At 39.7% G+C, this 25,722-nt stretch overlaps 1 protein-coding gene across 3 annotated transcripts in view; it reads right to left on the reverse strand.

Annotated features, from left to right (window-relative positions):
* LOC137425293 (eukaryotic translation initiation factor 3 subunit C) overlaps nucleotides 1-25,722 on the reverse strand; it is a 67,808-nt gene that overhangs the window by 16,683 nt on the left and 25,403 nt on the right. For all 3 annotated transcript variants that reach the window (XM_068113561.2, XM_078776462.1, XM_068113562.2), the window contains exons 14-16: nucleotides 9,622-9,875; nucleotides 9,303-9,533; nucleotides 3,702-3,827 (exon numbers count right to left, since the gene is read on the reverse strand). In XM_068113561.2, coding sequence (XP_067969662.2) covers nucleotides 3,702-3,827; nucleotides 9,303-9,533; nucleotides 9,622-9,875 — 611 coding nt within the window. The remainder of the gene's footprint in view (nucleotides 1-3,701; nucleotides 3,828-9,302; nucleotides 9,534-9,621; nucleotides 9,876-25,722) is intronic.

Consider the following 25,722-nt stretch of genomic DNA (forward strand, 5'->3'; position numbering starts at 1 on the left):
CCGACGCGCTGCTGCGAACATCCCGGCGGTGTGGACCCGAGGGTGGAGAGTCGGCGGCTGCTCGCTCCCGGCCCGGCCGTTCTCCTGCATCCAGCTGAACCTTCCTCTCCTTCCAACCATTCGTCCCTGCCTTCATTCCCCATTCGTGTGAGTCTGCTCGTCATCTGTCCTCTGTGTTGTCTGAGCTATAAGTAAGCCTGTGTAGATAAGCTAGAAATTGCTCTGTGTCCTTCTGCTCCTTCCATTTTCCTGTATATTACTTTTATTTCTTCTCTTCTTGATTTTGGTTTGGTAAATAATTAATAAATATCTGTTCTTACTACCTTCGTCTTTTTCTTCATGCTCGTCCGATCGTCTTTGTGATTTCCCCCATTGAGTAGTGGCACGATTTGGCCAACGCTTTATGAATCGGGGTTAGTCTTTGTTAATGGCTCGAACTTCGGACTGCTAACCCGCTCAGCAGATAACATCTAGAACCATGGTTCGAGCAGAAGTTATTCCCTCGTTCCCGGCTGGCGGTAGTAATTAGGTACGTCGCGAACCCCTAGGCCTAACAAACCCTACCTACCATTGGTCCGGGAAGGACGTTGTAGCTTCAGGATCGGAGACGGCCAGTGCAAATAGAAGGGGGATTAACCCCCCCCCCCTTGCTAAGGGGGAGCGCCGTCCCCGTAACAATATATATATATATATATATATATATATATATATATGATTATTCCATTTGAAGATGCAAATAATCCATTATTGGGCCAAGTATGGTGATTTAAATGGAAAAGAGGAAGCTATTATTTAATCGGGCCTTTATAGATTTCATTCTGATTTCTCCCCTTTCAACAGCCACCTGAAGGTGGGCCGGGCATTCAAACCTATATTTGCATGGAGTGGTTAATAGCCAGTTCAAACAGGTCGAGGGCTCCAGCGTGGTCATTGGAAAAGTTATTTTGAACATCTGTGGGTGAATCCTAGAGCAGAGTATAAAAAGGCTTGCACCATCTGGAAATAGCATTTGCATTTAAGGCAAAGGTCTTTGAATAGCTGGTAGCCAAGGAAGCAGCTTGGACCACTGACTAACAGTAGAGACCCAGGCAGCTGGGACAGCCAGTGGAGAGGAAATTATTCCAAGCAGCCCAGACAGCCGGCAGCTGCACCGAGCCAAGAGAGGCCCATCGATTGAGTACCTCAGCCTTGGGTTGGCACAGCAACACAGGCAATCCACGCCGCTCCGACACAATACCTGTGCTGTTGTTTATACCACCGCTTCCTTGAGGATAGTTTAAATATTTAAATAAAAAAAATTAACGTCTTGGAGCAGCCACAGTCGGTGCATCCTTATTCTTGACTAAATGACACGGCTTTCATTTCTGCCAATATCTATTTAGCTACTTCAAATCAGACCTGACCTTCCTCATTCCGATTCCTTCTTTCCCCTTCACCCTTCCTTCTTTCCACTTTCCCTGCACCACATATGCAGCTTCTCCTGCTGGTCCTTAATTGTTGTGTGAGTGGCTTTGTTTTGGTATAAATTATTTGTGCATTTGTTTCATGCCGTCTCGTTAAAATCATACACATTGTACGATTGTTCGTTAAAATCACAGTTCTGGGATTTCCCTTCCCCCCCACCTCCACACACCCTCCCAAGGTGAAATTGGGCACAATTTTTTAATTATTTGTGGGGGTTTAAGAATAAGTCTCCACTCGGTCCCATTTGGAAGTTTGAATTTGTGCATTAAAGTTTTACTCTGGGGTACTAAGAGCAGATCCTGGGTCACATATTCCTGGGTAACATATTATATCATGTTAGACTAGTTGAAGTACCCGGCCTTGCCCGGGAAAATCCCAGACAGGGTAATAGAACATACTCATGTGAGGCTTGAACACGGAAGTGTTATAATAAACTTGTGTAAAGCAATCTTTTAATAACAGGTGCAAGTGAAAACACTATAATAATTAAATGTGTTGTTGACAACAAATCACATCATACAACCTCAACATATGATACTCACAAAACATACTACTCAATCTCTCCTGGGGAAAAAATAATAATAAAAAACAAACAAAAACAAAAAAAAACACAGGAAATGTATAAGCACAAGATCCGATAAAGGCCTGAAGGCCTTTTTTCATCCAAACCTAACCCACGACCATCTGGATGAAAAAGCAGGCTATGCAAAGTTTGGTTGCATCGGTTCCTGCAGGGTCCAAATGCATAAACTAGAGCAATTCAACTGCCCCACAAATATTCCTATGCATAGTCCCTGCCCGTGACAACGGGTATATGCTCTCGTTGACTGTCCGTAAAATAAACAAGTTTGATTTGAATCCCTTCAGCTGTTCTCAAGTATCACATTTTTACCAGACAAGACAGGTTTCACATCGATCAGTGAAGCGGTTTCGGAGAAGGGTTTTTTAAAATATCGGCTGTCAAGCTAATTGAGAACCAGTTTACTGGTAATTCCCTGTTTGTCGTTAAAGGCGGCAAAAAGGGTTTGCGTCAGGAAGGGCATCCGGCCGTAAAACATTGCTTCAAAAAGGGGACCAAAAAACAACAACCACGGTTCCCGAAAAAGGCCAACCCCTGCTTTGCGGGGAAAAATGGCCACTAAAGGTGGTTTTTTTTTTTTTTTTAAGCTAATATGGCTGCCAAACCACATGACATATGACATAAAAATGTACACTCTGCATATGTATGGATAGGAGGGGATCATGTTTGTGAAGTTTCATGTTGATTGGATAAGGTTCATTTTTCTATCCAAGATGGCTGCCAAACCACGTGACTTACGACGTCATAATTTTCAAAAGATATGCAACAATGGTTAGATATTTGTAAAATTTCGCATCAATAGGGTAAGCAGTTTCTGATATATAATTATTTAATATTTCCCTTCAATCAAATATGGCTGCCACACCATGTGACTGATGATGTTTTCGTGATCAACTTTTAATCGCCATGCCTAGTTGATGACGTGATGTTTCGAGTCGATCTCTTTGGTGGTTTGGGGGAACATGTTTTAAAAAAAATGTTTGTGGTTAAATCTTTGGCTGCCAAACCATGTGATCTATGATGTCATAAATTCTATATTTCAATACAAATGGGTCAAAGATCATGTGCATGCAATTTCAGATTTTTAGACTAAGGCATTCAATTTAAACATTTATAGCTAGAGACCACTTCACCAATGACATCATTATCATGCTTTTGTTCCCCATTGGGAGTACTTGACAATGTGTCAAGTTTCTAATTGTTCCATTCAGCTGTTTCCAGAAATATATATTTTAACTATTTGCGTTTAATCCAAGATGGATGCAACACCACGTGACCTATGACGTCACAAATATCATAAAAATATTATACATGGGTGTCGCTCCTACCCTGATGTTTTTGGCTCAATCTGACAGGTGGTTGCTGAGAAAAACGAGGTTTAGTGGATGTACGTAGGTACAACTCAAACATAATGCTTCTGGCAATCTTCGGGGGAGGAGGCATAACAAACAAACACCCAAGCTTTCTTCTTTAAATATTAGATTAGATAATCGCGATTGTAAAAATCCAAATGTAGAAAGGCAATGTATCCTAGCATGAAGTTCAATCAGCCTAGGTTTTATAAAATACAACTTGTTAGCAGTGGAGCACCAACAGTAAAAAGAAATGTAAAAAAAAGAACACAATTTTACTCATCGCTTTAGTCACAAGCACTCACCTGACCCAGCAATTCCTTAGCTCTTCCACTCGACTGAATGTCCAGCAAAGCATTGTGGGAATCCTTGATCATACCCTGCCTGAAGGCACACAGGCCCAACTGAACCATGGTCCGGTTATATAGGATCTGGAAGTAGGGGGAGGCACAGCGGAAGAACCACCGACAAATAAATCCACTTTTATGGAGCATATGAGGAGGACTGAAATAAAGACCTTTCCTCAATGTAAAAATGTCACGACAGTCGCGGGAGATACGTTCCTGGAAAATGCCACAAATATCGGAACTGCGAATGTGGGGGCTTTGGGAAAAAGGGGGGTGGGGGGAGGGAAGCGGGGCAGGTTGGGATATTCCACGAAACAATGTTCACAGTGTGAATGGTGGGATATTCTGCAAACCTATGTTTATAGTGAGAATGGTAGGACATTCCACGCAGCTCGCTTAGAGCGATGCTAAAATATTTTTGCATGGCTGCGAAAAGCCGTGAAAACGAGAAGCGTAGAGCTGCGAAAGTAGAATCAGGTCATATCATGCTCTCGGCTTATGGAAGATATGTTTCTTGCATATGTCCAGTTGCTTTGTGCGTGGATGGTGGAAGATATGTTTTAGAACTGTCATGCTCGTGGCTCATGGAATTTTTGTGCCCATGAAAAACCGCAACTACAAGTCGACCAATCAGTTTAACATCCTCTGAAGTCTATTGCGATTCAGGATGCAATACTTCCTGCTGCCTTTTATAACACCCGTGATTGTTATAAATAACTGCAGATTTTCAATTGGATCATCATCATCATGAACAATGCCCTATCGTCTACACAGAGAATTGCTGCTGCAAAAGCAGTTTCTTGGGTAGGGCTACCCTGGATGGGGCATCACTCCGACACAGGACACTCAACTGTGTGTGTGCAGGAATTTGGAATTTGTCCACGGTGCCGGCGATAGCTCACGTACTCTTCACAAAGGACACCATGGGATATTTAACTTACACTAACCAACGCGGGCACACGGGACACCCAGTTTAACAACCATCTGTGTGTCGGCACACACAATGATGAATCACACAATGACGAAACACCAGGATGGCAATATATAAATTGTGTCAGGATTCAAACCCAGGCTCGACAGCTCTCAAGCAAGTGTACATACCTTAAGGCCATCCTGCCAGCCCCATTAATTATATCCAAAATCAAAATGGAGTGAGTAACGTATGAAAAGGGGGAAAAAAGAAACAAAAAAACAACAAGTACAGATACATTCAAAGTACACCGCCCCCATGCCAAATAATTAAATATCCTCAAACGTGGCATTGCCGGGGCGCCTGCGCAATAATTGATTGATTAATTGCATAATTAAAATCAAGAAAAGATTATTATAAAATATTTTCTTAATCAATTGGCTAATAGCATAACTAAACCACTAGTGCTTCATCCGAAGATGTATGTTTTAGAAATTTAAATAAATAAGGCATTAATAAAAAAACATTAAATAATTAATTGATTAATCAATAAATAATGAATCGATTAAGTGATTAATCAATAATTCAAAAATATCCTTTGTAGCCACATCACTGTCACTGTCATGTCCAAATATTAGCTTCCTAGCTCAAAAAGTGCCTGTGATATTGCCCAGATGAGAAAGAAAATAAATAAATAATTAATAATTACAATAAATAAATAACAAGTACAGATACATTCAAAGTACACCGCCCCCATGCCAAATAATTAAATATCCTACAGCGCAGCATTGCCGGGGCGCCCCGGGCGCCCGGCAATACCGCAGTGCAGCTCATAGAGACTGCATTGGGAGGGAGAGGTGCACAATAATTGATTGATTAATTGTATAATTAAAATCAATAAAAGATTATCACAAAATATTTTTTAAATCAATTGGCTAATAGCATAACTAAACCACTAGTGCTTCATCCGAAGAAGTATCTTTTAGAAATTTAATTAAATAAATAATTAATAAAAAATTAAATAAATAATTGATTAATCAAGAAATAATTAATCGATTAAATGATTAATCAATAAATCGAAAATATCCTTGACAGCCACATCACTTTGTCACTGTCATGTCCAAATATTAGCTTCCTTGCTCAAAAGGTGCCTGAGATATTGGCTAAATGAGAAAGAAAATAAATAAATGATTAATAATGAAAATAAAGAAATAGTAATCATTAAAAAATTAAATTATTAATCAATTCGGTCACAGAACACATAAACCACCACCATTTAATCAGAATGTGTAACTTTAAAAAAAAAAAAAATTTTTTTTGTCATTAATCGAACAATTAAATAATTAATCGATTCATTGATGCATTAATAAATCAAAAATAGCCTTTGCAGCCAAATCACCTGGTCATTGGCATGTCCAAATATTAGCTTCCTAACTTAAAAGGTACCTGAGTTAATGGCCAGAAGAGAAAGTAAATTTAATTAATTAAATAAGTACTTCATTAATCGCTAATAATCAAATAACTCCTCAATTAATTGATTAATCAAAAAACAAAAATACCGTTTTTGACAAAGGACTTGGTCACTATTGTGCCGAAATTTCAGCTTCCTAGCTCAAAGGATGGCTGAGATATCGCCCGGACAACCAAACAAACAAACAAGAAAGAAAACAAGTACACATACATTCAAAGTACACCGCCCCATGCCAAATAATTAAATATGCTGCAGCGCGGCATTGCCGGGGCGCCTCCGGCGCCCGGCAATACCGCAGTGCAGCTCATTGAGGCTGCATTGGGAGGGAGAGGTGTACACTAATTGATTGATTAATTGTATAATTAAAATCAATAAAAGATTATCACAAAATATTTTCATAATCAATTGGCTAATCGCATAACTAAACCAGTAGTGCTTCATCCGAAGATGTATCTTTTAGAAATTTAATTAAATAAGTCATTTATAAAAAATTAAATAATTAATTGATTACTCAATAAATAATTAATCGATTAATCAATAAATACTTAATAGATGAAATGATTAATCAATAAATCAAAAATATCCTTGATAGCCACATCACTTGGTCACTCATGTCCAAATATTAGCTTCCCAGCTCAAAAGGTGCCTGAGATATTGGCCAAATGAGAAAGAAAATAAATAAATGATTAATAATGAAAATAAATAAATAATAATCATAAAAAAATTAAATTATTAATCAATTTGGTCAGAGAACACATAAACTACCACTATTTCATCAGAATCTGTAACTTAAAAAAAAAAATTTTTTTTGTCATTAATCGAATAATTAAATAATTAATCGATTAATTGATTAATTAATAAATCAAAAATATCCTTTGCAGCCAAATCACCTGGTCATTGGCATGTCCAAATATCAGCTTCCTAACTCAAAAGGTGCCTGAGTTAATAATGGTCAGAAGATAAATGAAATTTAATTAATTAAATAAGTACTTAATTAAACGCTAATAATTAAATAACTCCTCAATTAATTGATTATTCAAAAAACAAAAAATACCGTATTTGACAAAGGACTTGCTCACTACTGTGCCGAAATTTCAGCTTCCTAGCTCAAAGGATGGCTGAGATATCGTCCGGACAACCAAGAAAGAAAACAAACAAACAAGAAAACAAGAAAACAAACAAGAAACCAGAGTGAAAACTGAGTACTCTCTTTCAGCGTGCGTCACTGCCGAGCCCCCTTTGGTGCCCGGCAATGACGATTTGCAATGCCTGGAGATGGCATAGGAAAGGAGCGGTGTACAACAAGTACACATACATTCAAAGTACACCGCCCCATGCCAAATAATTAAATATGCTGCAGCGCGGCATTGCCGGGGCGCCTCCGGCGCCCGGCAATACCGCAGTGCAGCTCATTGAGGCTGCATTGGGAGGGAGAGGTGTACACTAATTGATTGATTAATTGTATAATTAAAATCAATAAAAGATTATCACAAAATATTTTCATAATCAATTGGCTAATCGCATAACTAAACCAGTAGTGCTTCATCCGAAGATGTATCTTTTAGAAATTTAATTAAATAAGTCATTTATAAAAAATTAAATAATTAATTGATTACTCAATAAATAATTAATCGATTAATCAATAAATACTTAATAGATGAAATGATTAATCAATAAATCAAAAATATCCTTGATAGCCACATCACTTGGTCACTCATGTCCAAATATTAGCTTCCCAGCTCAAAAGGTGCCTGAGATATTGGCCAAATGAGAAAGAAAATAAATAAATGATTAATAATGAAAATAAATAAATAATAATCATAAAAAAATTAAATTATTAATCAATTTGGTCAGAGAACACATAAACTACCACTATTTCATCAGAATCTGTAACTTAAAAAAAAAAATTTTTTTTGTCATTAATCGAATAATTAAATAATTAATCGATTAATTGATTAATTAATAAATCAAAAATATCCTTTGCAGCCAAATCACCTGGTCATTGGCATGTCCAAATATCAGCTTCCTAACTCAAAAGGTGCCTGAGTTAATAATGGTCAGAAGATAAATGAAATTTAATTAATTAAATAAGTACTTAATTAAACGCTAATAATTAAATAACTCCTCAATTAATTGATTATTCAAAAAACAAAAAATACCGTATTTGACAAAGGACTTGCTCACTACTGTGCCGAAATTTCAGCTTCCTAGCTCAAAGGATGGCTGAGATATCGTCCGGACAACCAAGAAAACAAACAAGAAACCAGAGTGAAAACTGAGTACTCTCTTTCAGCGTGCGTCACTGCCGAGCCCCCTTCGGTGCCCGGCAATGACGATTTGCAATGCCTGGAGGTGGCATAGGAAAGGAGCGGTGTACAACAAACAAGAAAGCAAACAAACAAACAACCAGAGTGAAAACTGAGTACTCTCTTTCAGCGTGCGTCACTGCCGAGCCCCCTTCGATGCCCGGCAATGACGATTTGCAATGCCTGGAGATGGCATAGGAAAGGAGCGGTGTACAACAACCAGAGTGAAAACTGAGTACTCTCTTTCAGCGTGCGTCACTGCCGAGCCCCCTTCGGTGCCCAGCAATGACGATTTGCAATGCCTGGAGATGGCATAGGAAAGGAGTGGTGTACAACAACCAGAGTGAAAACTGAGTACTCCCTTTCAGCGTGCGCCATTGCCAAGCCCACTTCGGTGCCCGGCAATGACGATATGCAGCGCCTGGAGATGGCATAGGAAAGGAGCGGTGTACAACAAACAAAGAACCAGAGTGAAAACTGAGTACTCCCTTTCAGCGTGCGTCACTGCTGAGCCCCCTTCTGTGCCCGGCAATGACGTTATGCAGTGCCTGGAGATGGCATAGGAAAGGTGTGGTGTACAAAAAAAAAGAAGAAGAAGAGGTTGAAGCAGCTTATTGAGATTTTTGGTACCATCAGACAAGCGCTTACCAGTGTACATTAATGTACAGCATGCTTCGAAAAATAAATAATGGCCAAAATTCAAACAGCACCAGATAGCACCAGCTTCCAGGCTACTAATAAAATAATGGGAATAATGATATTTGCAGAATAGATCCACAAATTATTGATTGGAAAAAGAAATGCTTCAGATGTAACTTATCATGCTGCAACCAAAAATCCAGGGAACCTTTTTTTCCCCCTCACCCACACACCTGTACGGGAGGGTCGGCATGCTGGATGTTGTCCTGAAGATGCGACATAAGCATCAAATCTCGGGCCTGGTAGCAGCGGTCATGCAGGGCATGATGGTAAATGTGGCACAAGATGGCGCAGGTTCGAATACGGTCAGTACGGTCTCGAGCATAAATGAATTTACAAAGCCTATCAACGAGTGCTTCGCTGCTCTCGCCTTCGCTCTCGCTCTCCCCTTGGTCTCGTTCGGACTAAAGAAAAAACAAATTACATCGAAAGTTCAAGACATGGACATGGATTGCGGTTAAATGTAGCAGGGTGCAGTTCAAAACCACATACCTTGCTCATTTCCTCCTTGTCCTGTACTTCATCAGTTTCTTCTATGACCTCATTTTGTTCCCGCTTCTCCAGTCGCTGCCTCTCCAGCTGCTGCTTGCGGTGCGCCTTGAAGTCAAACTTGTAATATGTGTGCAGAATGCGCCGAAGGTAGCAGCGACATATTTCATCCGGAGTGCCGCGCTGCTCCAGTAAGGTCTGCAGGCGGTTGATGATTGTGCACACCTGTGCCTCATTCCTCAGCTGGGTCACGTATTCTGTACACACGGCACGTGGATTTTAAAGTTTCCAAAGTGGTGCGCGCGCACACACACACACACACACACACACACACACACACACACACACACACACACACACACACACACACACACACACACACACACACACACACACACACACACCTCCTGTGTCTTGCTCATCCAAGCATGCCGCCCAGTCACCTTATGCTTTCTCCCATACCCATCTCTAATCTCTTCTACTCATTCAATCCCCTTCCCTTCATGCCAATAACATGTGCACGTTTTTGTCTGCCTGTTCCTCCTTGTTAATATGTAAACCAGTTGCCCTGTTCTTTCACTCCTCCAATATTTAAGACTTTTGTATCAAAATTTAACAAATACCACCTTTCAACACAAGCTGAGAGGCCTTTGGCCGAGTTACATAAAATCCCCTCATACTTAAAGAAAGATTCTCACTTTAGGTACACCGATTACTTAGCAAATGATTTCTGAAGGCTATTGCATAAACAACCCTTCGGAAATCCTCAAGGATTTCCTCGAGGTTGAGGAAATCCTTAGGAGCCATTGCTATGAATGGTTGCCTATCAGATTCGAGATAGAAAAATAAAATGGAGACGGAGACTCGCCTTTCAGAAAGACCAACGATTAAGAGGCAATGGTTAAAATGCAAATTGTTTTTCTTTCAGGAATGAGTTCCCCAGTCGAATATGTAGTAACGTGCTAAATGTGTTCAGAAACTGCTGGTAAGCGACTTGTATTGCTATTCATTCAAATGAAAACATAATTTTAAATGGCGCTTGTTGCAATATGTTGCAAGGTTGGTGGTCTTTCTGTCTTCTACCGACTCCTCTCCGGCCTTGCTCCCCCAGCTCTCTCTGTGCTCTGTCCCCCAAATATTCCTGCAGGTCGCACAAGATCTGCCTGCAACCCTCTTATGGTTAAACTGCCAACATCTAGGCTCTCTGCTCACCTTCACTCTTTCATTCCTCTTTTCTCCCACCTTTGGAACAAACTCCCACACTCTCTTCAATCCCACTCCTCCCTCCAGGTCTTTAAAACAGCTGTTCACCACCCATCTCTCATCTTCCCCCATCCAAAACCTTGATCTTTTCTACCCCCGTTAATACACCCCAAATCCACATCTTTCAATCCCCGACTTCATTCCTGAAATTCCTTGTAGTGTCAGTTTGTTTTGTACCGTGTACCCCTCCCCCCTCCACCACCAGCCGTCTCCCTTCGAACAGATCTCCCAATGTCCCTGTTCTCTACTGTTGTGCTTGTGTGTTTCCCTCTCTCTCCCCATCTTGTCTCCCCCCACCTTTATTGTTTTACGCGTCCGTTTACGTTTGTGTTTTATGTGCTATGTATTTGATGTGCTAGCTCTTAAACGAGCCTCGATCTTGTATACAAAAAAAAAAACCCCGTTGCTGTGTGCAGTAAATGTTTGGAAATATTCAGAGAATGGTGAAAATGTGCAATTATGAAAGTGAAATATGGGTGCGAAACAACAAGCAAAATATTCTGGATGTTTTGAAAGAGTGAAAATGTTATCCAAGTCACTGTTCACTGCCCACATTGAATGTACCGTTTCGCAATGAACAATCATTTTTCAATTACGAAAGTATTATATTATTTGGGTTCTGGCATCGGCATCGTGTGGCGCCATTTTGGCCCATCGCGTCTCGATACTCCTCTACTGGTACTTGGAGCTCATCTTCTTCCGGGAAGTCTGGTAGTGCATGTCTCCGAGTGATGTTATGCAGGCCAACAGCTGCTATAATGACATGATAAGCCCTCTGCAGCAATATTCGTCTTCTTTGTGATCAATTTCCAACTACTCCAGATAACATAATAAATAACTAGAACAGCCACTTTAAAACTGCTGGCAGTGATGACCGGTTTACTCGCACCCACTTTTGATACAACCCCACTTTTGATACAACCCCACTTTCATATGCTTTGACACAACCCCGACACACACATACACATACACACACACACATCCCCCCCTACCCCCCCACACACACCCCTCCAAACACACACACACACCAACCCCCCCCCCCCACACCAACCCCCCCCCCACACACACCAACCCCCCCCCCCACACACACCAACCCCCCCCCCCCCCACACACACACCAACCCCCCCCCCCCCCACACACACCAACCCCCCCCCCCCCCACACACCAACCCCCCCCCCCCCACACACCAACCCCCCCCCCCCCCCCCACACACACCAACCCCCCCCCCACACACACAAGTCCCCCCCCCACGCACACATCCCCCCTACACCCACACACACATCCCCCCCACCCCCCCCACCCCCACATCCCTACACACACATACATCCCCCCCCTTCACACACACACACACAAACACACATCCCCCCTCCCCCACACATACAACCCCCCCCCTTCTCCACATGCACACCCGAACCCCCCCCCCCCCACATACACACATATCCACCCCCCCCCACACCCACACACAGACATCCACACATTCCCCCTCCCCCCACACGCACACCCCTCCACACATACACACACAACCCCCCCCCCCACCTCCACACATACATCTGCCCCCCCCTCCATACGCTACACCCCAACCCCCCCCGCACACATACACACATATACACCCCCCCCCCCCCCCCCCCCCCCCACATCCCCCCCCCCCCCCCTACACACATCCCCACACACATCCCCACATGCATACACACACACAAACACACACCCCCAGACCCCCCCCCCCCCACACACACACACACACACACACACACACACACACACACACACACACACACACACACACACACACACACACACACACACACACACACACACACACACACACACACACACACACACCTCCCCCCCACCACACCCACATCCACACATGTCAATCCATGCACTAATTGCAGAAAAAGCCATTTTAAAAAGAAAATTAACCTGAAATTTTATCTGAGAGGACAAACAAGGTTTCTTCTTCTTTAGTTTCTCACAACTTTGTGTCGAATGCGATCAAGTTAAAAAAAAGTCAGAATTTGACCAAATCCGTTTCATTCGTTTGTTAATATACCTCATCTATTGACAAATCTGCAATTGGAATTTTATTTGAGGTTCAAATGACCATGGGAGATCGCGTTATCGGAATCACGTCCTGGAAGGACAAAATGGTGCGTTTCTTCTTCTTTAGTTGCTCACAACTTTGTGTCGAATGCGATCAAGTTAAAAAAAGTCAGAATTTGACAAAATCTGTTTCATTCGTTTGTTAATATACCTCATCTATTGACAAATCTGCAATTGGAATTTTATTTGAGGTTCAAATGACCGCGGGAGATGGCGTTATCGTGATCATGTCCTGGAAGGACAAAATAGTGCGTTTCTTCTTCTTTCAACAATAAAGACTGATAGCTTCGAGACCGTACATCCAATCACCTTGAAATTTTGCACACTTCTTCCGCTTGATGAGAGCTACATTGCATTAAAAATTCAAGTCGATCAATGTAGTGGTTCAAGAGTTACAAGCTTTTAAAAATTTACCTTCCATTATTTATTGCGGCCAAACCATGTGACTTATCAAAACTTCTCAAGTAACATTGAAACATCCCCCCATGAGGAACATTTGTGTAAAGTTTCCACTCGATATCTTCACAAATTATGGAGGTGATACCATTTCTAGTTTGAGCTTAAAAACGTCATAACTCTGAAACCATGTGTCGGATGACATCGAGCTCGAAGGCTTTTTTGTTCGTCATGGATGTGCGAATATGCATGCCAAGTTTGGGCTCGATCCGATCAGCCGTTCCGGAGAAAAATGGGTTTTTGTGGTTTTTCACGAAAAATAAGATGGCGGCCGAACCCTGTGACGTATGACTTCGGAATTTTTTGCATTCTGAGTTTTTTTTTGAACTACGCATCTGGGGAAAAAATCCCATTTTTGGGGGAGAAAATTTTTTGTTTGACAAATTCTAACCTCTTAACGTTAGCATTTTTAATATACTCGGTACACATGTCTTTTGTTCCCATTGAAGAGTTCTTTAGAATGAGCCATTCCTCAAATTTTTCCATTGAGCAGTTTCGGAGATACAGAGGGGCAAAGTTGAATGTGGTTTACAAGATGGCGCCCATACCACGTGACCTATGACGTCATAATTAGCATTAAAAAATTATACGAGCCGAGGCGATCATTTGATGAAAATTTCCTGTCAATCTGACCAGCGGTTGCTGAGAACATTAATTATGAAATTTTCGGAGGTGCAAAATAGGGCGGAAGAATAATAAGAAGAAGAAAAACTCTAGCAGTAATAATAGGTTTCCTCTCCATTTCATGGAGAGTAAACCTAATAAACTGTGGAGATGGTGACGAGATATTACCAATACACTGGTAATTGTAGATAGGTCTGTCAGCCTAACATCAGGCATCATCCTCTTCGGAGGATAGCTCCACAATGCAACACCTCTGCTGACTCATTAGCAAATACTTTTGGGAATGAAACAGACTCCCAGAGGTTCTGATTATCATCGTTGCAACCGCTTCTCGAACCTACTTGTTTTCAACAGCTCCGTTTACCTTCCTCTGTAGCCATGGTAACTTCGCCGAGGGAACATAACTATAAAAGCAAGGAAGGGCATTTGACCTTTGGTTAATTTTTTTGCTTAGGTTAACCTTTTGAATCCAAAATTTAATCAGTTCATCTTGGTATTTGAGTCCATAGTTATGGCAAGTTTGGTCAAAATCTCTTCAGCGGTTCACAAGATTTCGTTGTATGAAAATCTGTTGCTTTCAGGTGAAGGTCACATGACTTTTGATATGTGACACCAAAATCTTATCATTTCATCTTTGCGTCATAGTACAGTGCATAACTGCATCAAGTTTGGTCAAAACCCCGTTAGCGGTTCACAAGTTAGCGAGGTAACTCAAATCTGCTCCTTTCAGCTAAAGGTCACATGACATTTGACTCGTTGAACCCAAAATGTAATCAGTTGATCTTTGCATCACAATACACGTTTGCACCAAGTTTGTTAAAAATCTCTTAAGTGGTTGACAAGTTATCGTGGTAAGAAAAATTGATTACACGCACAATCCAAAAACTATGCCAACGAGAACAGCATTTGGTAGAGCGCATAGCTCCGCTAGGCTGAACAGTTTATGTTTTGTAGTCCACTGTGTGGAAGTGTAACTCAGTGTAACTTATTGATTGGCACTGGTAACTCATTGATTAAGAATGGTAACGAAGCAGATAGACGATTTCGTAAATGAATGCCAAGAATGTGCACGAACATGGTAATCTCTTGTCCACCTGGTCACAGCCCCAGGCTGGAGCACCCCCCTATCGTTTGGTAAATGGAACTCGCAGCAGGAGGGGAGCGAGCTGGTGCCAGGACTCGGTGCATGCATGACCTCGGGGCATTAGCGGAGAAGGGATTAGCGCGACAAGGCCCATAAAAACCAGAGCAAACTATGAGTCAGGAGACTTGTCACCAGAAGCTCTGACCTACGGAACGGAACGGAACCCTGTGAACAGCGCCGAGAGAGAGCACTCATCCTCAGAAGCCCTGCACGACGGAATGAACGCGTACCAGGAGTTCGGCGCTGCAGCCGAACAAGAAGGACCATGCGGATAGAGTTAACCTGGTCCATTGAGTTAAACGATATTATTTGGTAATGGAATGAAGTGAATAACCAGTTAATAATAAAGTCATGACCTTTTGTAAAACCTGTTTCCGACCATTGGCGTCTTGAGTCTCACCCCACCACTTCCACTACAATATGGAGGCACCGCTGAGATCAATTGGACACATACAAGACCTTTAAAGGTGAGTGTGTCTTGTTGTTGTCCAGTATGATTTACGAACTTGGGAATAGTTATGTGTATATACATGGAGGATTTGGTGTGTGGGACTTGTGATTGTCCATAGGTAATCCAAGGATGGAACGTTTTAAATGATTCTATTATTCGTGAGCTTGCGAGGATATGTACATTATACGCTGGGTATTAAAAGCCTTACTCTGGTCTGCAGGCAAATCGGCTCATGAAGTGCACCATGAGGCGATTTGTTTGCCGGTTCGGTAAGGTCCGTACACGTGTACAATCGTGTACACCCATTTTAAATAAATAATTTTTTTCAGTTTTCCCACCATATCTAAAACTCGTTCGATCAACAAATAAATTCATGACAGACAACCCCATCTCATACCGGTCCAGAATTATTATGAAAGATGGCGATTGGATGAAAATTGCATCAAATTTTGTCCAGGTCCATCACTAAGCCTTTGAGACATGCTTCACGGTTGAATGAAAGACAATAATTAAGTGCTTTTGTGGAAAAGCAATGGCAGACCACCCAATGTCACCACTTTCATGAGCTCAGAGAAATAAAAATTCCAAATTCCACTCTGATGGCTCAATGGAAATAGGCAGCAGAATGAAAATCAACAGACAATGGAACAGCTAGCGACAAGTGTTTGTGAGTAACAACCACCCTCTGGTCGAGGCTCATAGGAAAAGTGATACTTATTGATTCGGCACGCTTACAATAGATATTAATGGCGAAGGTTGTGGTTGGTTCGATTTTGCGAAATGAACGTTCTTTGAACAAGTTAAATGGAAAAATAAGTGGGTGTAAGGATGTAAGGGTGTAATGTAATGTAAGGATGTAAGGTAAAATTGAGTTATGGAATTAATTGCTTTCAACAATGCAAAGGGTGACAAGATATGGGATTGTAATGGGATTTTAATGGGATAAATATAAAAGATATTTGTTTTGTCAAGGAAAAAAGTGACAATTAGCTGAGGAGTCACCGAGGCCAAACTTTAACCTTTGACGGCAGAGAAATTGTGTTCTGACAGCAGAAGACTTCCAAATAATATTTATGGCTGGATTGTTTCAAGAGAAATGACATACTATTTATTTTAATATAAAATTGCTATGAGATGAAATTATATTTTCGGTGTTGGTGTGATACTAATTACCTAGAAAAAATATATCTGAAGACTTACGGACATAATTTAGGCAAAATATGGCAGAATAGTTGTTGATAGTTTAGGCACATATCAGAATGCTTGTTGATTTAAAATTTCAAAGTCAAATTTTTACACCTTCAAGTACTGATGAAATCTCCATTTTTCACATGTAGTTTTGTTGAAAAACGGATGAAGGTGAATAATTTAGGATTATTAGAAAAATTTTGATGGGTCTAACTGTGGAAAGTGTTATTAAATCATAGGTAGAGGTAACAAGGAAACTAGGTGTTACTAGGAAACAAAAGTATTCAGGTGTTACCAGGAAACAAAAGTAGACAGACAAGCAAAATGAGTATAAAGACGTTGACCAACCAAGATGTTGCATATCTTTGTTGATGTTCTGACGTTGTTTATTTCAATTATGGTCGGAATTATTAGAATTGCTATTAAATGATAATTTTCATATTGGATGTTAAAGCAACGAAGAGTTTTATGGGATTATAAGGTCATATCGCGACATCATGGGAAAGCTAATGTTAATTGTGGGATGTCAGAGGTAATGGTGTAGTTTAATGTTCACACTGTTTTGGAAAATAATGCTCGATGCAACATGATCCTAAAAAGAACCCATCCCTACATCTAAGGATCAGGAAGGGAAGGAATGGAAAATTTGAAGTATTAAAGTTACGGAACTCAAAATATCTAGGTTTGGATGTAGTCATTAAAAAATTGAGTCATTCATTGGTTTGATGATAATCCTAATATTTTGATAAATATTTGATAATAATCCTAATAATTTTAATCCTAGGAATAATATTGCTAATAGTTTGTCTGAAGGCTTTGATAAGTATTTGTCTAAACTCTAAAGCAAACAGCGACTTCTAAGATGACAGACGTGTGAGGTATTTGGCATCGCCAGACTAGCTTATTGGTTTAGGAATGTTTAGAGGTCATTGCAATGTGATAATTACTTGTGATCATTTGTTGTTGGAACGTTTTGGGAACATTCAAATGTTGTGGTTTGCTGACGTTTCCACAACGTCGCTACAACGTTTCACTTTCGTTGTTGCAACGTTTTGCTCCAACGTTTTGGGAACATTTAAATGTTGGGTTTTGCTGACGTTTCCACAACGTCGCCACAACGTTTCACTTTCGTTGTTGCAACGTTTTGCTCCAACGTTTTGGGAACATTCAAATGTTGGGTTTTGCTAACGTTTCCACAACGTCGCCACAACGTTTCACTTTCGTTGTTGCAACGTTTTGCTCCAACGTTTTGGGAACATTTAAATGTTGGGTTTTGCTGACGTTTCCACAACGTCGCCACAACGTTTCACTTTCGTTGTTGCAACGTTTTGCTCCAACGTTTTGGGAACATTTAAATGTTGGGTTTTGCTGACGTTTCCACAACGTCGCCACAACGTTTCACTTTCGTTGTTGCAACGTTTTGCTCCAACGTTTTGGGAACATTTAAATGTTGGGTTTTGCTGACGTTTCCACAACGTCACCACAACGTTTCACTTTCGTTGTTGCAACGTTTTGCTCCAACATTTTGGGAACATTCAAATGTTGGGTTTTGCTAACGTTTCCACAACGTCGCCACAACGTTTCACTTTCGTTGTTGCAACGTTTTGCTCCAACGTTTTGGGAACATTCAAATGTTGGGTTTTGCTGACGTGTCCACAACGTCGCTACAACGTTTCACTTTCGTTGTTGCAACGTTTTGCTCCAACGTTTTGGGAACATTTAAATGTTGGGTTTTGCTGACGTTTCCACAACGTCGCCACAACGTTTCACTTTCGTTGTTGCAACGTTTTGCTCCAACGTTTTGGGAACATTCAAATGTTGGGTTTTGCTGACGTGTCCACAACGTCGCTACAACGTTTCACTTTCGTTGTTGCAACGTTTTGCTCCAACGTTTTGGGGACACTCAAATGTTAAGTAAATCGGATAAGAATTCACGAGTTATTTAATTATTAGCGATTAATGAAGTACTTATTTAATTAATAACATTTCTTATTACATTACAGTAATTACATTACAGTAATTACCTGAGGTAATTACAGTAATTACAGTTCCGGTAATTACAGTAATTACAGTAATCATTACAGTAATTGCAGTAATCTTATTACAGTAATTACATTACATTAACTCAGGCACCTTTTGAGTAAGGAAGCTGATATTTGGACATGACACTGACCAAGTGATGTGGCTGTCAAGGAAAATTTTGATTTATTGATTAATCATTTAATAAATTAACTCGTTGATTTATAAATGACTTATTTAATTAAAATTCCTTAGAGATACATCTTCGGATGAAATACTTGCAGATTGGTTATGCTATGAGCCAATTGATTAAGGAAAATATTTTGTGATGGCCATATTGGCAATTTCGTGGCCATATTCGTGGCAACTCAGTTAGTGCCACTGCACCTTTAAAATGCATCCCTGCGTTCATTTTTCGATCGATTGAGTTGAAATTTTGAACAATCGGATCTGGACTGTCGTTGTTAACGACTCTAGCACGCACCCGTCCAATCAGGATGGAGCGGCATGATCCCCGGATTATCACTGCCCGCAGTTTTAATTAGTTTTACTTTTTCTCTTGGTCATATAATTTTGAAGACATGCATGTCATGATATAGGAAATGTTTGTTCTGTTGAACGGAATAAATGTTGTTTATTTGTGTGGGTGTGTATTTTTTGTGTATTTTGGATATATTTTCACGACTAATTCCAGTTAACATCCTGCAAAATTTGCTCGTTTGTTGGCCGAGTCGAAATTGCGTTGAGTTCCTATGGCATGCGCCATTAAAAGCGCTGTGTAATGGTTGAGCTCCCTTTATTTCGTTTTGGTCATGCGGATGAGCAGACAAAGTGACGAATGCTGCGGCTGGAGCAGTAGAAGCGATGTTTTTTTAAATTGAAATGATGTAATTTAATTCAACGTGGTAGGTGGGCAACACCGCAAAGCATACCTCTTTTAAGGTGTGTTCAAACCCATGAACATTTCAGCAATCAATACGATGCTGAAATGATGTAATTTAATTAAACGTGGTAGGTGGGCAACACCGCAAAGCATACCTCTTTTAAGGTGTGTTCAAACCCATGAACATTTCAGCAATCAATACGATGCTGAAATTATGTAATTTAATTAAACGTGGTAGGTGGGCAACACCACAAAGCATACCTCTTTTAAGGTGTGTTCAAACCCATAAACATTTCAGCAACCAATACGATGCTGAAATGATGTAATTTAATTCAACGTGGTAGGTGGGCAACACCACAAAGCATACCTCTTTTAAGGTGTGTTCAAACCCATGAACATTTCAGCAATCAATACGATGCTGAAATGATGTAATTTAATTCAACGTGGTAGGTGGGCAACACCGCAAAGCATACCTCTTTTAAGGTGTGTTCAAACCCATGAACATTTCAGCAATCAATACGATGCTGAAATGATGTAATTTAATGAGTAATTTAATGAGTAATTTAATGAATAATTTAAGGTGTAATTTAATTGTGTAATATGGTCGACCTTGGGTTTGTTTGGGTTTTGTTGTTTATTTTTGTGGGTGTGTATTTTGTGTATTTTGGATATATTTTCACGACTAATTCCAGTTAACATCCTGCAAAATTTGCTCGTTTTCTGGCCGAGTCGAAATTGCATTGAGTTCCTATGGCATGCGCCATTAAAAGCGCTGTGTAATGGTTGAGCTCCCTTTATTTCGTTTTGGTCACGCGGATGAGCAGACAAAATGACGAATGCTGCGGCTGGAGCAGTGGAAGCGATTTTTTAATTGTTCAATGATTATTCGATATTGTTATGACTTATTGTCAATAGGTATACTAAGTGGCCATGAGGTAGCCTGTTGCTATGTACAGTTTTATTCTATTGTTGATTATACCACATAGCTGTGGTGATAAAGGAAATGTTCGTTTTAAATAGATGATTATGATAGGACCATGACTATAAAATCATGATGATTATTATGAATGATATCAAAGGGTTCAAATGCAGAATGATTGCATGAACTTGGGAAAGAACTTTCAAGCCCTATGGGATAAATTGGGTGTTACAAGCGATGGAGTTTCAAAATTTAGCATGATTGAAGGAATTTTACAGTCTTATTTCAGGAGTTTTACGAAATTTATATTGCCAAGAGATTAGGGTACTATTAAAAGAAAAATGATGAGATTTTTTCCCAAAGAACTTTAATATCTGCCATCCATTTTGGCGGTCTCACGAATGAAGGATGAGTTGCCTTTAGTGGTTGCAAAGAAAATTTGTGGAGACCAGGCAAAATGGGGAAATATGTCAGATATGACCCTAGGACAGGACGGTGATTCATCAATTGACATGAGGTATGAACCAGAGGTGACGACCGATGAGATTCGATCTCAGTCAATGGATGGACCTGTCCTGACATCATTGGGGAAAGGGCTTATGCAAGGAGTCATCCAAAATGATTAATTTGATTTATTGATGAATATTGATGAATTAATTGAAATTGAATAATTGATTGAATTGTTGATTGATTGAATCTAATTGATTGAATTTAATTGAATAAATTTAACTGGATAAATTGAATTGAATAAATTAAATTGAATATATTGATCGTTTGATTGATGAAAATGCGGTCTCAAGAAAGAAGCTTTAATATCTTTGTGAGATATTATCAATGTGAAGACAACCTTGGAAAATTGAGCAAGGTGGTGAGTTTATATATAGATATATATGTGCGGTTACCATTGTGTGATTTCCCCTTCAACAGAGCGGACACCTGAGGATTCACCCATTTCATACTGACCCTCTGGCTCATCTGCAAATACTGATCTGTGAGATTGGATTGTGCAAAAGCCACAGGTGAGAGAGATTCTCTGGAAATCACCGTTTGAACAGGTGGAGAGATCCTTCCTGGAGGTACGAGTGAAGCTTTAGAGGAACAAACTACAACACATCCAACGCTACTTTGATAAAAGGCAGAATGGGAAATGGAGCCTGCAAGAATACACAAGGACAACCAGAGATTCCACAAAAAGGTACTTGTACACATCATATGTATGACCGTTATGGTGCCGAAGCTATAAGGCAGGTCGAGAATTGGTATTTGTGGACAAAGGGACATGATGAGGAGTTTCCAAGAGATGGTACATTTGAGCGAAGTCGATTGGAAAGATTGGAACAAAGATTGAAAGCCAGGAAGAGACAGAATCTAACGGTAGACTGGCTTGCATTCCATCTTTGGGATGGTGAATCCAGACAACGGGAACAGCAAGAACGGATAACGGATCTAGAACTTAAAATAAAAAGGATACAGGATACAGTGGAGGAGACAAATGCACAACTGCCCTCGAAATTAGGAATGAAAGTGACAGTTGTCCCATCTGATTTCCAGTTGTCTCCCCAAAAAGGACGGTACAGAGAATTTTTTCGTGTTTCAGGAGATAACGAGAGATTGCAGTGGCAACTCAGGGATGTAGAGATGCAGCCCAGCAATACAAGTGCACAGGTGCACAGACCAGGCAACGACAGAAACCGGTGTTTCAAGTGTGGACGGATGGGACATTGGAAAAGAGGATGTCCGTATACCAAAAGGAAGACAAGTTCATAGGGTAAACCAAGATCAAGGGTACCAGTGCTGAGCGATACCTCAGACAATGATTAGGCCTTCATTGCGACAAATCCCAAATGACGATTGGCCTCAACAAATTAGATTACTGGACAAACATGAATAACTGTCGATGATTCTTGGGTCTGAAAAGTTTTCGGAGCAAGAATTATTCATTTTTTCTTTTGCTTGTAAGCAAATTGATAATTAATTGATCAAATGCCAAAATTGGATCTTTTATGTTGGGCACAAAATTTTAAATTTACAAAGTTTGGAACAATTGCTTGCAATTTTTTTTGGCAAACCAAGTGACAAGAGTCACATCATGATCAGGTGGGAATTTCGGACTATTGTTCCACACGATTGATAGGTCAGTGGTCGACTGACATACAAATGGGTGGGTAGTCAAATTTGGATAAATTATTGTGGGAACTGAAAGGGTAATGTCAATGTGACGTCATAGGGGTTTTCTAAGAATAAACTTTTGGTCCATTTGTGTATTAGCGCTTATAAAATTGGACAAATTTTGAGAAATTGAAATAAAGTTGACACCCATCCGGATCTGTAAATAAGGGTTCCAACGCAAACAAATACGCATAATGCACGTGTGTGTGGGTATTTTGTGTGTCAATGTTAGTGTTTTTGTGTATCAATCTTACAAGATTGTTGACACCGACAGTGTGCCTTGTCTGAAAAATAGATAGTTCCATGGGGATGGGATCGCATATCGAGAGAATTCGTAAAAAAAAAAAAAAAAAAAAAAAAATAGAAATATAATTTGATTATGAAAATTATCACTTTTGTCAAGGGAGATGGAGAATAAAGATTTGATTTGCTGAGTTATGAGCAGCTATTCATTAATAGGAAAAAAATTGGAAGTAATCTTGGGATTCCATTGTGATCGAATTTATATGAGAATCAAAGCTATTTATGGATATGAGCTTCATAAAAATGTGGGAGTACAAAATTAGCCAAATTTTGGAGAGGTCTTACACTGACTTCCCAGAGTACTCTGCTCATGGATTTTTATATATATAAACTTGAATTTTATCAGCATATAAATTGTGCTGTATGTATGGATGTGGTTTAGGCATAGATGATATGGGAAAATAGTAAAGAAAATTTTGCTGGTTTGAACTATTGTGGGTTTTCAGTTCTGGAGTTCAAACAAAGTCACTGGTTAACAGATGAGAAATGATAGTAAATAAATTATTCGATGCTGGGCAAATTAAGTATGATATTACTAAGACTTATGAGAGCTATTGTTCTTCCTTACAGGAGGGGAAAATTATTGGAAAAAATTAGATCCAACATCATGAATCTATAAAAGAATGTGATAGGGATAATATCCTCAATTTGTACTAATTATTTGATTGTGGGTAAAGGAATTAATTTATCGTAGTGGATTGTTAACAGCAGCCTGAAAATGTCCTGAGAGTGTGCATCCATGTAATCAGAAATCCCAGATTTGTTTTTACAAACAACATTTTGGTAGATAGAGGTCTTGTGTGGACGAGCACTTCCTTGGTAGATAAAGAACGGTACTGCATGCTGGCAGCCACTTTTGCGGCCAGCTAGGCCAAACAAATTGAGAGGAAATTGTAGTTAAATACGTAAGTTACACATGGCTATTTGTAAAAAGGAAATTTGTTGAGATGGGAAACATTTTTCGAAGGTTTATTAAAGTGTTATAATATGACATGTGGCAAGGCAAACTATTGGATGGGAAAATTAGATCTGGCTATAGAATAAATTTATTGACCCCTTGAAGTTAATTCTTCGAATCATTGTTTCACTGGCATTTTTTGTTCAAATTGGAAATAGTTTGGTAGAGCTTTGGTTAAAACCTTTGGTTGCGGTATCTTGGAACGAAATGATAAACCATAGGAGATTGATAAGAATAGAAACAAATATGGACCCAAAATAGAAAGTTGGATTCATGCCTCTCATTGCAAGCAAGCACATGGGGCTAAGGTGGACGATCCCACAGAAAATGAGGCTGCACCTAGCAGCCCAGCAGAACATTCAGTGGCAGATAAATGATAGTCGTGATTTACAGTCATTTGAATTACATTTTAACACCCCTTGCATTGATAAACATTACATTTTCAACATGTGATATTCCTACTTGGGATAGTGACATTTATTTGCCTACATGACATACAATTACCTGCTGATATTAATACAACATGAGTGAAAAATGTATCACAACTACACTCATGATCAGGGGATTGAGTTCAACCCCGGGAGATAGGGGGATCAGGGTAAGACAAATAATCTGATTTATGTTACATATTAAGGGATTTTCTTTATTTACCTTTTAGGAAGCTTGTTAGTTTGGTATATAATGTTGAATGTCATCAACATATAATTATGTCATAGGTATGAATATATACAAGGAGTAGCAGACTTGTTTGTTGGTTTAGTAGTTATATTGGCAATTGTTTTAGTGGTGGCTTGCTTGAAAGCCTTAGTGACGGTGTGTTTGAATAAGGTAACCAACAACACGATGATAACGCATGAAGTGACAAATGAGGAAAGAAATGTGGAACCAGAAAAGGAAGACTTTTATGGCGACATAAATACTGAGATTAAAAGATTAAATCAAGTGATGTTGCAAATGAATACAGTAGAATTAAGATAATGGCATAACGACAATGTTATGAGTTGTGTCAATTACAATATCAGTGAACTCATATCACCACGAGTGACACACTGTTAGGAAAAAAAAAAGAGGGAAAAGAAAAAAGTGGAGAGGAATTATGGTAATAATACATTATGCTTAATTTGTTGGTTTGGGAAAATTGTTGTTGGGAATTAGGTATTCCCGTTTGTGATTGTAATCATATACAATTTATTTTCTTAGAGTAGTGCTAAAATACCTGCATGAGTTAATTTTTGAACTATATTAACCTGAAAGCAATTGTGGATGCTATTCTTAGTTTAGTAGTAAAATACATACCTGATTGAATATTATTTGTGTGACGCATATAAATGAATATAACCTTTTGAATGTTGTAAGGGAAAACAACAAATTGTTGAATGTGAAACTGTCGGAAGATATACATGATTATGCTGATTTCATGATAAGATGTACCCTATCTGATTCAGTGTGTGTGGAAAGCAGATTCAGATGTGACTGAGCATAAGGATAAGACGAGATCACATTTTGAAGGGAGTGCTAACGGAATTGGGAAGAAGTTCGAGAAAGAAAATTTGTGGCTAAAAAAAAAAATGAAGTTAATCGTGGCATACACCCTCTTTCTCAAAGAATGATGAAGACATTCTCCCGT

The sequence above is a fragment of the Myxine glutinosa genome, chromosome 4 (genome assembly GCF_964187855.1).
Source record: "Myxine glutinosa chromosome 4, kmMyxGlut1.1, whole genome shotgun sequence".
Lineage (NCBI taxonomy): Eukaryota > Metazoa > Chordata > Myxini > Myxiniformes > Myxinidae > Myxine > Myxine glutinosa.